Source organism: Phalacrocorax aristotelis, chromosome 5 (genome assembly GCF_949628215.1).
Source record: "Phalacrocorax aristotelis chromosome 5, bGulAri2.1, whole genome shotgun sequence".
NCBI lineage: Eukaryota > Metazoa > Chordata > Aves > Suliformes > Phalacrocoracidae > Phalacrocorax > Phalacrocorax aristotelis.
In genome coordinates this window covers 33,288,180-33,301,418 of record NC_134280.1, presented here as the reverse complement: position 1 = coordinate 33,301,418, position 13,239 = coordinate 33,288,180, and the positions used below count along the sequence as shown (strand labels likewise).

Genomic DNA, 13,239 nt, shown 5'->3' with positions numbered 1-13,239 from the left:
GTGAATAAGCCTGTGTATTTTTTGCTGGGGACTTCAGCACTGCCTTCATACTTATCAGCACCTTTTGAATGAACAATCCCACACTTAGGTTAAAGGAAAGTCACCTTCTTAGGAGATAGTTGAATGTCATAAATCAGTCTTAAAAGTTTTACAAGTATTGTTCTGATAACCTTTCTGTATTCATTTCTTCCCACAGCCTGGTTTTGTGGTATCATCTCTATCACCGTCATTAGCCTGCTTTCCTTGCTAGGTGTGATCTTGATTCCCATCATTAACCAAGGGTGCTTCAAATTTCTTCTAACTTTCTTGGTAGCTCTGGCTGTAGGAACAATGAGTGGAGATGCACTGCTCCATCTGTTGCCACATGTAGGTATTGTTTCCTTACCTTTTATTTGTAATTGTAACTCTATATAGAATTTTCAAAGAATTGTTTGACAAGTATCAACAGATAAATGTTCACTGATGCAGATGTAGATTGACTTGACTGTGAGGGACATCCTGAAGCGGTGTTTGAGACTTTCTGGCAACAAAAAGAAAGGAAATGTGTGTTTCTTTAAAAAAAAAAAAAAAGAAAAAAGAAAAAAAAGAAAAAAGTAGTTGTGTATTCATAGTTTAAATTCTGTGACAGTATTTTAAAACACCCAATGAGACCCCCTGAGACTATTTTATATTGAGCAGTATTGCTGACTCTTGTCTACTGATACTTGTGTATCAGTACTACCTAAAACTATTTCAGGGGGATTTACTTTCCTGGTTACTAGCTTTTGGGGAGAAAATAACCTCTAACTCACTGAATCAAGAAATTGTCCAAGTTCCTGGGAAAGTAAGCAGGCTTTAATTTGTGATGCTATATTGCAATTCTTAGAAAGGGAAGCCTCTTCTAAAATTTTGTTGCCTTAATTCTTTTAGGACAAAGATTAATTTTTACATGTTTCCTTTGTGTAAATTTTAATACAAACTTTTGGTCATGTATTTTTTTGAAAGTTTGTATTTCAGATCTGAATTAAGGCTGTAATTTACTGTAGTAGTTAAAAAAGCATGAGGTTTGGTTGCTAACGGGAGTGTAGGAATTCCTGGTGACATTTCTGACTGTTACTCTCATTATCTTTAGCATTGTGACAGAAAAAAGCTGAAGCTAGATTATCTCCCCCTCCCCACCTAAAAATAATGAGGGTAGTGAATGGTCTAATGAAAATTTCTATGGTAAAATATGTTTTTATTAAAAAAAAAAACCAACAAACCAACACCAATGCACAACCCCTCTTTTAAAGTCTTTTTATGCTACGTTTCTGGCAAGGTTACATATTTTGTCATCTGAGCTCAGAGCCATTTCAGTCTCCTGATTGCACTGGGTCATGCTGTGTTATTATTTTCTCTCCTAATAGTCACATGGAGGCCACAACCACAGTCACCACCACGGCCAGGGTCATGTTCACGAACACAAGCGTTCTCATCGACATGCCCACGGACACGGAGGACGGACCGAAGGCTTTCTAGAAGAAAATGATCCAGTGCTGAAAGGTCTTGTGGCACTCGGAGGCATTTATGTTTTGTTCATCATTGAACATTGTATAAGAATGTACAAGCATTACAATAAGCAAAAGGTACGCGCTAGAATTGCATGCTATTTTAAAATCTGTTACCTGAACTTATCTTCTGAGATAAGTTGAGGAATTGTCTGTGTGATGATTCATTATTCTGTGAACATCAACAAGTGCTGCTCATCTGCATTCCCTTTGTTTTTATGTGAGGAAACCCTTTTCTAAAAGAAGTTGCTTTTCTTAACAAGGTAATTTGGAAAGACAAAGCAGAAACCTGATGGGGGAGGTTGCAGCTTTTTGGCCAGGTATATTTGGAGGTAGATACAAGTAAAAGAGATTACAGCTCTTTCTCTAAAGTGCTGTGGTCTTTTTGCAAAAATACGAAAGGCAGTGTGTAAGAAAGAACAATTATCAGACAATTATCAGAAAATTTACAAGACATTTAAGTGTATACTGTTAGCTAAGGGTGCCACTGTGACAGAGGTATTCAGTTTTTCCACTTGAGGAGGTGCCAAAATTTGCAGACCTCCTGCTTTCTATAAATTGCCAATCAAATTGTAACTTGTTTCCCTGAAAATGATTGGTTTTTAGGGCTGGGAGCATGCTGTATTCACAATGATGGAGAGTGAATACCTCAGGGGGAGTGTGATAGTGGGTAGAGATTTAAGCCACCAAAGAGCCATATTCTTTCAACAGTCATTATAAATACATTTTAACTTTGTCTCCATCCTTCAACTTTGAGGAGAAAATTATTTTGGTGAAACTATAACTGTTTCTCTCCAAATGAGTGCAGAAAATATTTAAGTTCTCTGTTTCACATCAGATTTGATGCGTCAGCTGGACAGGCAGCAAAAGGCTTTCTGTGTTGGTGGAGGCATTTCTTGGATCTCCTGATGAAGAGAGAAAAGCTGTCACATTGAGCATACCTTTTTCTGAGACTAGTTAAATAATTAAACCCCCTAGGCTGCTTTGGCAAATCTATGATCTCTGTGGTATGGGGTGCGGACAGGAAAGTAGTAAGCTTTTCCGTAAAGGAAGATGCAAGGAAGTGAAAGGAGTATAAAACTTAAAGTTGAACAAAATAGAAGAGCTGGCCTTGCTGCATGCTTGCTTTCTTGAACGAAAGAAACAAATATAGTAACTCTACATACATGTGTTTCTGGGCTGTTAGAGCAATCCTTGTCATAATGTGCTCTGTCACTGATGTGAAACATTGGCTCTGGGGGGGGGGGGGGGGTTGGGGTGTCTGAGGGAGATTCTGTGGTGGGTAGCAAAGAATTTCCACTGGGATAGATGTCATCCCTGAGCCTTACAAAGATTAATACTCTGTAGTCACATACTTCTGTTAGGCATGTTGAGAGACTGAATCTTAGTCTATTTTGATGAGATTTTTTTTACAACATTTCAGTTTCTTTTATTTCCCTCGATGTCCTTTTACAACCCAGCTGTTATCTGTTTCCTATTGCAGAGTAAGCAGAAATGGTGCAAGAAGAAACAGACTGAAGAATCACCAATTGGAAGGAAACTTTCTGATCACAAATTAAATAATAGACCAGATGCTGACTGGCTTCAGCTCAAACCCCTTGCAGGTAGGCATTTATTTTCAGAATTTTCTCTGATTACAAGATTCAGAGTAATGGCATGTAGCATGTAACCTCTTGTACAGTTTTGCTGCTATTATGCAAATCGGTGTTAATAAGACTTAATAGGCTTTCCCTATTAAATTTTTTATTTTGTTTTCCTTAGATCTGAGAGCACTCTGAACGCTTCCTAATATGCCATACAAATGGTTCTCAGACTTCTGAAGCAGTCAGGTTTTGGGTGGTTGTGGTTCTTTGGTTTGTTTTTATTTTTTTAATTTGTTTGTTTTGGGGGTGTTTTTTGATTAAGCTGTGCCTGACTAGCTCAACCCTGGCAAAAATTAGATCAGAAATGAACACACACAACCTGAAAGGGGATATCTGTTACACTTTGAAGATTCCAGCCTCTGACCAATTATAGTTTGGCTGAGAAGGCTAAACAAAATTAATTTATTTTCATAAATACAACCACGTATCCTGAATATTCCTCAAGTATCCAAAACAACTTTCATGTAGTGTTCCTTCATGATAAGTCTGAGTGCTCATGCAGTGCATACCCAGAAGGAATGCCATATTGCCCTTCTTGAAGGGGTGAGGGAAGGGGAAGGGCTTTGCTTCATAAACTTCCCTTTCCGTTGCCTGAATGGATGGCTGCTGAATTAATTTGCTGATGAAGAATCCATGTGCTATTTTTATACAAATGCAATTTTGTTAGTTTGAATGGTTTGTAGAAGGGAGAGTTAGGATTTTAACCGCCTCCACTCAACTTAAAATGGGATTTGGGACGCTGACATATAACACAAAGACTTTCAGGAATATTTGAAATGTCTTCCTTTTCTTTTAACGGGTGAGCAGCGGAACTTTGCTTCTAAGAGCATGGAGTATGTACTCGGTTTTATAGCACTGTTCCTCTGAAAGTGCGCTCTCCCGATCAGTAAGTCATCTGTACTATGGGCACTGGAAGCCTATGCTGAATTTGGATTTTGAACTGCAGTGCCACTACCGCTGACCTGAATGGCCACTCCATTTCTTTTTAAACAGCCTCCACATAATGTTTTAGAGCCTGTTTATCTAGAACTCTTTGTCTGCTGCTCTGTGCCTGGTTTTTTAAATTCTGCTTACTGTTTGCTTATTTTTGACTCTGAAATATTTTTGTTGAATTATTGTGAGCTTCTAACTTCATTCTCCAGAACTGCTTTTTTTCCCCCAACAGGTTTTGTTTCCTGGAGCATGGATTTCCAGTTTCATTTATTTATTAATACTTCAGAAATATTAGTAGATTTAAAATTCATGCACATATGTCATCTTCATTGTTTTCACTTTGTAATTCTTTGTTAAAATGGCTTCGATTGCTAGCAGTGTAATGAGCTCCATTGGAGGAGCTCACCGTATGGCACAAGTGTCCAACACAAAGATGCATGCAGTGCAGAAACCTGCTCAAAGATCTGTTGTATCAGTGGCAGTTCCTGGCGCGCTCCACTGAAGGCCAAGTTGTGACCTGTATGAGCGTGCATAGAGAGTAGCCAGTTAAGGTTTCCTGAGCCATTCAAGGTCCATCTGCAGCATATAAGACGTTATTATCATTCCAGCAACTTTCCATTTCAAGTGATGAACCATAAACTTCATCAGTAGCAAAATTCAGATACAAGCCTAGGTCGGGTTTGCGTGCTGTGGCTACAGTGCTGTTGCCTTGTAGCAGAGACATCTATATGCTGTACATGCAAATTGGTGATAAAATGGGTCAGCAAGCAATACATTTTTTGGCTGAAGGTTGACAACAAAGTTACTAGATTGGTATGTGTTAAAATACTTTTTTTTGCTTTTGTAAAGCAGTTTAATTCTTCCCTGAGTGATGCAGTAGTTGCTGGTGATCCTTTCAGTAAGAATTAATACAGTGTCTCTCCCAACTGGCTTCAATGTAGGAGCTGATGACTCCGTTTTATCTGAAGATCGACTCAATGAAACCGAACTGACTGATTTAGACGGCCAGCTGGAATCCCCTCCCAAAAACTTCTTGACTGTAGAAGAGGGCAACAATATGCACCATTCTCACAATGATGTCTCACATGCTGCTCAAGAGCATGAGCTTCACGATTCAGAGTATGACAGCCATGGCGAAGATAAAATGATAGCTAGAAAACACAGTCACCACTGGCATCACAAACATTCCCATCATTCCCATGGCCACTGTCATTCTGGAAAAGACCTGAAAGATACGGGGATAGCAAATATTGCTTGGATGGTAATTATGGGAGATGGCATTCACAACTTTAGTGATGGCTTAGCAATCGGTAAGCAAAAGCACTGAGTATTTCTCAACAGTTTCTTCTTATCTTTAGTAACTTTGGTAATATTTTACTTATCAGTGGTCACAGGTAAGGCTTCCAGTTAGCTCCTGGGGTTACTGGCATTGTTTAATCTCCTTCAGAGCAGAAATTTAAAGGCCATCAATTGTAATAGTCTTCCCTTTATTAATATTCTGTGACTATTCCCACCAAGACTACGGTATTGATAGTAGCGACAGTAGCAATCTCTGCCAAATGAAGATGAGTGCAGACAAACCTCCCTATGCATTCTAGTGCACATGTAATGCCCATTTCTTCCTTGGGTCTTAGTATTTGCCTTTGAATAATAAATAAGTTCCTTTCAGTCTTATTGATAAAGATATTTATGTATAATAATACTAATACTCTACCTATTATTAGTAATCCATAGAATTTTACAGTACTTGTAAATAATAAATGTACTGTGAGTCCAAAATAATAAGAGTACTACTAAGGATAATTTAATTTTTCTTTGAGCAAAGTGCTGTTTTTGGCTTATGGTCAGTATAGATTTATTTCTAGCCAAATGTAAAAGAAATTGAAGTACCAAACAGATTTAGTTAGATTTATTAAATCAACCTTGATTCACATAAACCTCTAAATGTGATTTGAAGTGTAAAACACATTAATTTGAATACACGTCATACAAGTCAAAATGACAGTGAGAGTACTGAAGTGTATCTTTTTAATTTTTTACTATGAGTACGCAGGGTTCTGAACTATTAACAGAAGGAACGTACCCATTTTGAAGGATGGGGGTTAAGGTACTTTCCAGGGTCTGGGGTTAACAATGGAATCTACTACAGTTTCTCCACTTTCTCCAAACAATTTCTAAAGAAACTAAACTCCATAAAAATTAACTTTTTTGCTTCATTTTCATGTTAAACAGGTAAGGCATTTAGACAGTGGCTTCTAAGGCCAACAAGGATCACTGCGCCATCTGTTGAGAACTTCACCGTATTGAAACTCCATTTCTAAATATTCCTGTGTCAAGCTTTGGTAGATTTTAGAAAAGCGTGCTCCTCTTTTTAGTATATCAAGTTATGAGGAATCCAGAGGAAAGTTAAATTTCCTCTCCGTCTTCAGATTATGTCTTTCTACTTTATTTTGCCTGTTTTGACTGCTCACTGCAGGCTTTTCTTGTGCCTTTCTCTGCTACAGTACAGAAATTTAATACCAGTTTTCTCATCTCAGAATTATTTAAGGTATGAGCTTAAGATTGATTGAACTAAATTAGTTTACACAAAAGTGACAGAAAGAGGCTTATGCCAATGTTTTTCTCCTTATTATTTTCCAGGTCTGGCTTATTAATGTTGCTGATATGTGCTCTGCAAATAAGTATAAAGGAAATAGAGAGACTATGGGTTAAATATTAGTTTGATTTCCAACCTGGAAAGGAGAGAACTAGACTGTTGCTCATGTGCATTCTTAACTGTCCTGATGTACTTAAGAGTTATAAAAATGTAAAAGTGGTGTTATTTATTAGTTTGTTGCCTTTATGTCTCTGTTTTGCTGAGTTGTGTTCTCCTCTCCCAGGATTTGTCTTTCAGATAAACAGTGTAATGAAGTATGCAGTGGTAATGCACATCCAGGACACTTCCAGTATTTTCAGTTTATATACAGACACAGACGTAATGAAAAAATATCAGAGCGTGCGTTCTAACAGAAGGGTGTCATCTCTGGAAAGTCTGCTGATTGAATTTTCTGACTTGAAAATAGTAAAATATAATTTGAACCTTTTTTCTTTTTCCTAGGAGCAGCTTTTAGTGCTGGACTGACGGGAGGAATTAGTACATCTATAGCAGTATTTTGTCATGAGCTTCCCCATGAATTAGGTAACTAATTTTATAAACTCAATGTGTTCGGTCTCTTCATCTGGACAAAATATGTATCTAAAAGACGTTGAGATACTCAGCCTGATCAAGATAATGCAATGCAAGGGTGACCAGAAGTTCAGAGAGTAAGAGAACAATATTGCTTCAGACTACATAGTGAGAATATTAATACAGGATTATTTTGGCAGGTATCCAGCTACAGCAGTTCTTAAGCTTTTTGGACATGTTTTAAAATGTTCTTAAGAGCCTAGAGTTTACATTTTAGAATCATAGAATCATTAAGGTTGGAAAAGACCTCTAGGATCATCAAGACCAACTGTCAACCCAACACCACCATGTCTCCTAAACCATGCCCTGAAGTGCCATATCTAGATATCTTTTAAATACCTGCAGGGATGGTGACTCCGCCACCCCTCTGGGCAGCCTGTTCCAATGCCTGACAACTCTTTCAGTAAAGAAGTTGTTCCTAATATCCAATCTATACCTCCCCTAATGCAACTTCAGGCCGTTTCCTCTCGTTCTAACACAAGTTGGCTGGGAGAAGAGACCAACGCCCACCTCACTACAACCTCCTTTCACGTAGTTTTAGAGAGTGATAAGGTCTCCCTTCAGCCTCCTCTTCTCCAGACTAAACAACCCCAGTTCCCTCAGCTGCTCCTCATAAGACTTGTCGTCCAGACCCTTCACCAACTTTGTTGCCCTTCTCCGGACACGCTCCAGCACCTCAATGGCCGCCTTGCACTGAGGGGACCAAAACTGAACACAGTATTTGAGGTGTGGCCTCACCATTGCTGAGTACAGGGGCATGATCACCTCCCTGCTCCTGCTGGCCACACTATTCCTGATACAAGCCAGGATGCTGTTGGCCGCCTTAGCTGCCTGGGCACGCTGCTGCCTCATGTTCAGCCGGCTGCCAACCAACACCCCCAGATCCTTTTCCTCCAGGCAGCTCTCCAGCCACTCCTCCCCAAGCCTGTAGCGTTGCATGGGGTTGTTATGACCCAGCTGTAACACCCTTCAACAAGGCACTTAGCCTTGTTGAACCTCATACAGTTGACCTTGGCCCATCGATCCAGCCTGTCCAGATCCCTCTGTAGAGCCTTCCTACCCTCGAGCAGACACTCCTGTCCAATTTGGTGTTATCTGCAAACTTAGTAAGAGTGCACTCAATCCCCTTACCCAGATCACTGATAAAAATATTAAACAAGACTGGCCCCAACACAGCCCTGGAGAACACCACTCGTGACCGGCTGCCAACTGGATTGATCTCCATTCACCACAACTCTCTGGGCTTGACCATCCAGCCAGTTTTTTACCCAGCAAAGAGTACACCTGTCTAAGCCATGCCAGCTTCTCTGGGAGAATGCTGTGGGAGAAAGTGTCAAAGGCTTTGCTAAAGTCCAGGTAGACAACATCCACAGCCTCTCCCTTATCCACTAGGTGGGTCACCCTGTCACAGACAATCAGGTTGGTCAGGCAGGGCCTGCCTTTCATGAAGCCATGCAGGCTGGCCTGGTCCTCTGGTTGTCCTGCACTTGCCTGGTGAGCTCGGTCAGGATGTATTGCTCCATAACCTTCCCTGCTATCAGGGTCAGGCTGACAGGCCTGTAGTTCCCCAGATCCTCCTTCCGGCCCTTCTTGTAGATGGGTGTCACATCAGCAAGCCTCCAGTCGTCTGGGACCTCCCCTGTTAACTAGGGCTGCTGGTAAATGATGGAGAGTGGCTTGGCGAGCTCCTCTGCCAGCTCCCTCAGTGCTCTCAGGTGTAACACTTTGATGTTATACCTCTGTATTTTAAAGAGAGAGTTTCTGTGTGGCATTGTCTGACACAGAGTTTAGTTACATAAGTACTCATAAGTTTATGTAAGTAAAATTCTTTGTAGACATCTTTGGAAGATGCTGTGTACCAATTGTTGCTGAGTCCAGTAGGCATGGATGTCTACTTAGGGTAGAGCCTGTGGGCATTGCTGCCGGTGCCATTGATCCTTTCTCCTAATGGAAGCATTTTTTCTTGGGGTTAGCTAGCCATGATGAAACCTGTTGTTTTCCTGTGAGTTGTAAGGCACACCACATGAAATTTTAATGCACCCCGAGACTTACATGAAAGCAGCTAGGGAGAGGATTGAGTCATCGTATTTGCCAGTAACGTGAAGTTGTGCTAGATTAAACTGGATGTACTTGCAGTTTACTCACTTGATGAGCTGCTAGCTCTGAATGATCAAAAGTAAGGTAAAACAAGTACTTCAAAAACCCTTAGAGGTGATGAGTGAAAGCATTTTATATAGGCCGATACTAAGTATAATTGGCACAGATGGGAAATAATAGAGCAGATGTCCACAGTGTGACAATGGTGCTATACAATTGTTAGTTAAGTGTAGCTGCTGCAGTATATAAAGGATTGCAATATGTATTGGTGTGCTTGTAACTCGCTAGGTTAATGATTAACCTCATGTAAGAAGAGTAGTTCGCTGTACATATTTTTTGTTTTGATTCTAGATTGAGCAATTAATTTCTAGCGTATCTGACATGATATATTAATTACCCTCATGACTGCATATCATCTTTCACTCTTCATATTCACAAGAGTTCAGTTTGAAGGGAGTAAAACTATCAGAGCTGATTACAAGACAAAGATTTAGATCTTTATAGAACATCTACCTCTATCAGCAATTTTAGCAAAGCTGTCCTGAATTCAAAATAGAACAGGTTAACCTGGCATGTCTTAAGCCAGCAAACTGATTCAGCACGGATGTGAAGTAATTCTTTCTGAATGTAACTCCTTCTTTTTCTAGCGCTGTATTTCTCAAATTCTTTGTCACCTTCTGTGGAGACTAATGCCTCATTATCCTCCTTTTGAATTTGCAGAATGAGGTGTATATAGCTACGAGGAGTTATCACATGTATTGATCAAAACTAAGCCTCTGGTTTTACATGCCATGATGAACTTCTGTGAAGTAAAGACAAGTCTGTATGCACAGATGTATTCTGTGTGGGAGGACCAGATCTAGACTCCTTCATTTACCTTTAACCATTAATCACTATTACCTTTCTGACAGTCAGCATGATGATGAATAGGCACCTTTAAATCATACTTTAATCAAGCGATTGCTGCACATAAATATAGTTCTTATAAGAGCTGTCACGTCCTGACCTGTCTTCTTTTGAGCCTCTGTAGCATTTGCTTTGACAATGGCTTGGATTGGTGAGATAGTAAATGTAGGCTAATTTATCTACTTACTCTCCTGAGAAGCATTGATATTAAACCCCTGTGTTTTGTCTCCATTTCAGGTGACTTTGCTGTGCTTCTTAAAGCAGGTATGACAGTAAAGCAAGCTATTGTGTACAACCTCCTGTCTGCCATGATGGCTTACATAGGGATGCTGATAGGCACAGCGGTGGGACAGTATGCTAACAACATCACCTTGTGGATCTTTGCAATCACTGCAGGCATGTTCCTCTACGTGGCGCTGGTGGACATGGTAAGACTGTCATGATTGTGTGTCATTTTTGCATTCCATGCATAAAACCTAGGGCTTGAAATGGCACCTCCAGCAGAAGTTTCTTTGTTATAGCACATAAGATATCTCTAGACAGTTGATGGCTGTCTCTGTTCTACAACTTTTCAAAACGTTGCAGATACTTTGAGATACTTTGAGATACTTTGGGTTTCTGCTACTGAAGGCAGCCACCAACTCCTGTTAAAGTACAAAAAATATAGAGGGACTGGGAAAGACACTCATATTTTCCACTGATAAAAATAACAACTTCCCACTAATAAAAATAGGATGATTCTCTGGTTTTGTGGATGGGACTGGAGTTCAATCCAGTATTATAATCGTTCTTCACTAAAATTTGATCTTCATGTATTTGATTCTGGAAAGCTTAGTCTGAACCCTTAGCATGAGCAGCTGGTAATATACAGCTCTTGTGGTGATTAGCTTTTTAAAGAGTTATCTAGTGGAAGGATGCTGCTGCTTCCAGGACGTAGCTACAGGTACATCATATTTAGTTTGTGTACACCATAGATCCAGATCCTTCGGGCAGTAATGCGCTTGTGCGCACGGTATCAGTCCACATTCAATCCTGATTTCTCTCCTAAGCAGCTTCAGTGCTGCATTTAACTAAGCCAATTTTGTCACTTCCTGTCTTTCCCAAGCCCAATGAGATCAATTTTCATTTTGGGGGTATTTTGTAATGTTCTTTCTGCTTTAATATATGAGGGAAAAGATGCATCACTTCCCTGGATTTCAAGGACAGATCTCGTATTGTATTAAATTATTAACCAATTAAATGAGAAGGTCCAACCCAGTTACAGCTTTAATTCACAAGGGTTCAGACTCCTTTTTGAGAAGTGGCTCCCTGGACTTCCATTGCTTCATTCACAAACTAGTCTTTCATAGTACAGGCTTCTAAAGCAGAGGCAAATGTCCTTACAGCTGTTATTTTTCTCCTCAAATAGACTAAGTAGCCATCTACCTCATCAGTAGATTGCTACTTGAATCACCTGGTGTGGATACATACCGCTTATAGAAAAATACTTAAATGTAGCTGGAGTTCTGGCTTTGAAGGATGTTCCAGTAGAGATTTTGTTTAACCTCACAGCATCTCCATAGAGGCTTGGGTTTACTGGAATGAGGATCAGCCTGTTTCAGTTTTCAGTTTTGGGTAAAATGGAATATTTTACTGTTCTGAAGTATTTTAAACCATGCGTTTTCTTCAACTTTCCAAATTTCCTCAGAGATTTTGTTGCCATATCTGGCAGCTCTGTTAGCCTACACTGCTAGTTCTGCTCTCCTGCATACATTTGTGTTGACTATCCTGTTTTCAAGCCACATTTTTTAGCAGCTTCCTGAAAAGTTAACTGATGCAGGAATGAAATGTGTGATGTTTGATTCTCACTGGCTGACTTGTCAAAGCAGGCAGGCATCTCTCAGTTACTTTAAGCCACAGACACAGACTTTGGGATTCAGCAATTCTCATTGAAACTGCATCACATTTTTGTCAGGTGACTCTGTATGAGGCTGTCGGGTGCCTGCTCTGGTGTGGGCTGATGGCATTATTTCCCTGATGCCAACTACAGCAGCTGACATTATGAAGATCCCTTTCCCCTTTGCTGCTGTGGCCAATAGTTGCCAGTGGCTGGCTGTGGCTGCTGAATCTGGTTTCTCAGCCTCAGTGGTATCATTGAAGCATTAGTGAAGACTGCTGAAAGCAAGGGTTCAGTTTCCGCTGAATTTCCTGGTATTGGCAGAAGCTGTCTTGGCCATTCTGCCCTCTAGCAAATTACCTCTGCAGTTAGTTCTGTGTGCAGCACTACTGCCACGTTGGTGCTTAAGAAACTTAGTGTCAGTGGGGCTTCCCACTTGCTTCTAGGTGGTGTCCTCCGCATCTGAGACCTTTCTCTTAAACTCAGCTTTGGTTCTGAACATCCCGTTAGTCCGATTAGAAGTCATCAAATGGGGGCTTGAGCACAGGTCAAGGCAGGACATAGGGGCGGAGGCTGCTCCTGTGCCCTTTGTCTCATTCAGTCCTGATTGCCATTAGCTCTTTTATGACTAGGACTCATGGAGGCCAAGCATTGGGCATCATACCATGGGATATTTCACTTCATTATAGAGAACTTCAATTTGTAAATATACTCCATTATATCTATTATGAGGTAAGTAAGTCCTTTTCAGGGCTTGCTAAATAGAGCATCTGTATAGTTGAGAGTGATCTTCCGTGCAACTTCAGGTGTTCTACAGTAGCCTATAATTACTGAAATATCACCTGCTTAAAAGTCCTGTGGCTAATATTTATCTTCTGTACTTATTTTGATTGACGACATCATGTATAAAGGAAAGCAAGATTTTCATTCTTGTATTCTTTGTCCTTTTCCTCAGTCATTGTAGTAGCAACCAAAGTCAAAGCCCAGTGGTCTGACTACATAAGAACAGGAAAGGTTCTGCAAGACACACTT

General features: G+C 40.2%; 1 protein-coding gene across 4 annotated transcripts in view; it reads left to right on the top strand.

The window, feature by feature from the left end:
• SLC39A10 (solute carrier family 39 member 10) overlaps positions 1-13,239 on the top strand; it is a 45,253-nt gene that overhangs the window by 26,266 nt on the left and 5,748 nt on the right. For 3 of the 4 annotated variants that reach the window (XM_075093904.1, XM_075093905.1, XM_075093903.1), the window contains 6 exons: positions 197-366; positions 1,386-1,604; positions 3,010-3,130; positions 5,044-5,412; positions 7,200-7,280; positions 10,569-10,759. In XM_075093904.1, the coding sequence (XP_074950005.1) occupies positions 197-366; positions 1,386-1,604; positions 3,010-3,130; positions 5,044-5,412; positions 7,200-7,280; positions 10,569-10,759 (1,151 nt within the window). The remainder of the gene's footprint in view (positions 1-196; positions 367-1,385; positions 1,605-3,009; positions 3,131-5,043; positions 5,413-7,199; positions 7,281-10,568; positions 10,760-13,239) is intronic. The other variant, XM_075093906.1, reaches the window with a different exon arrangement.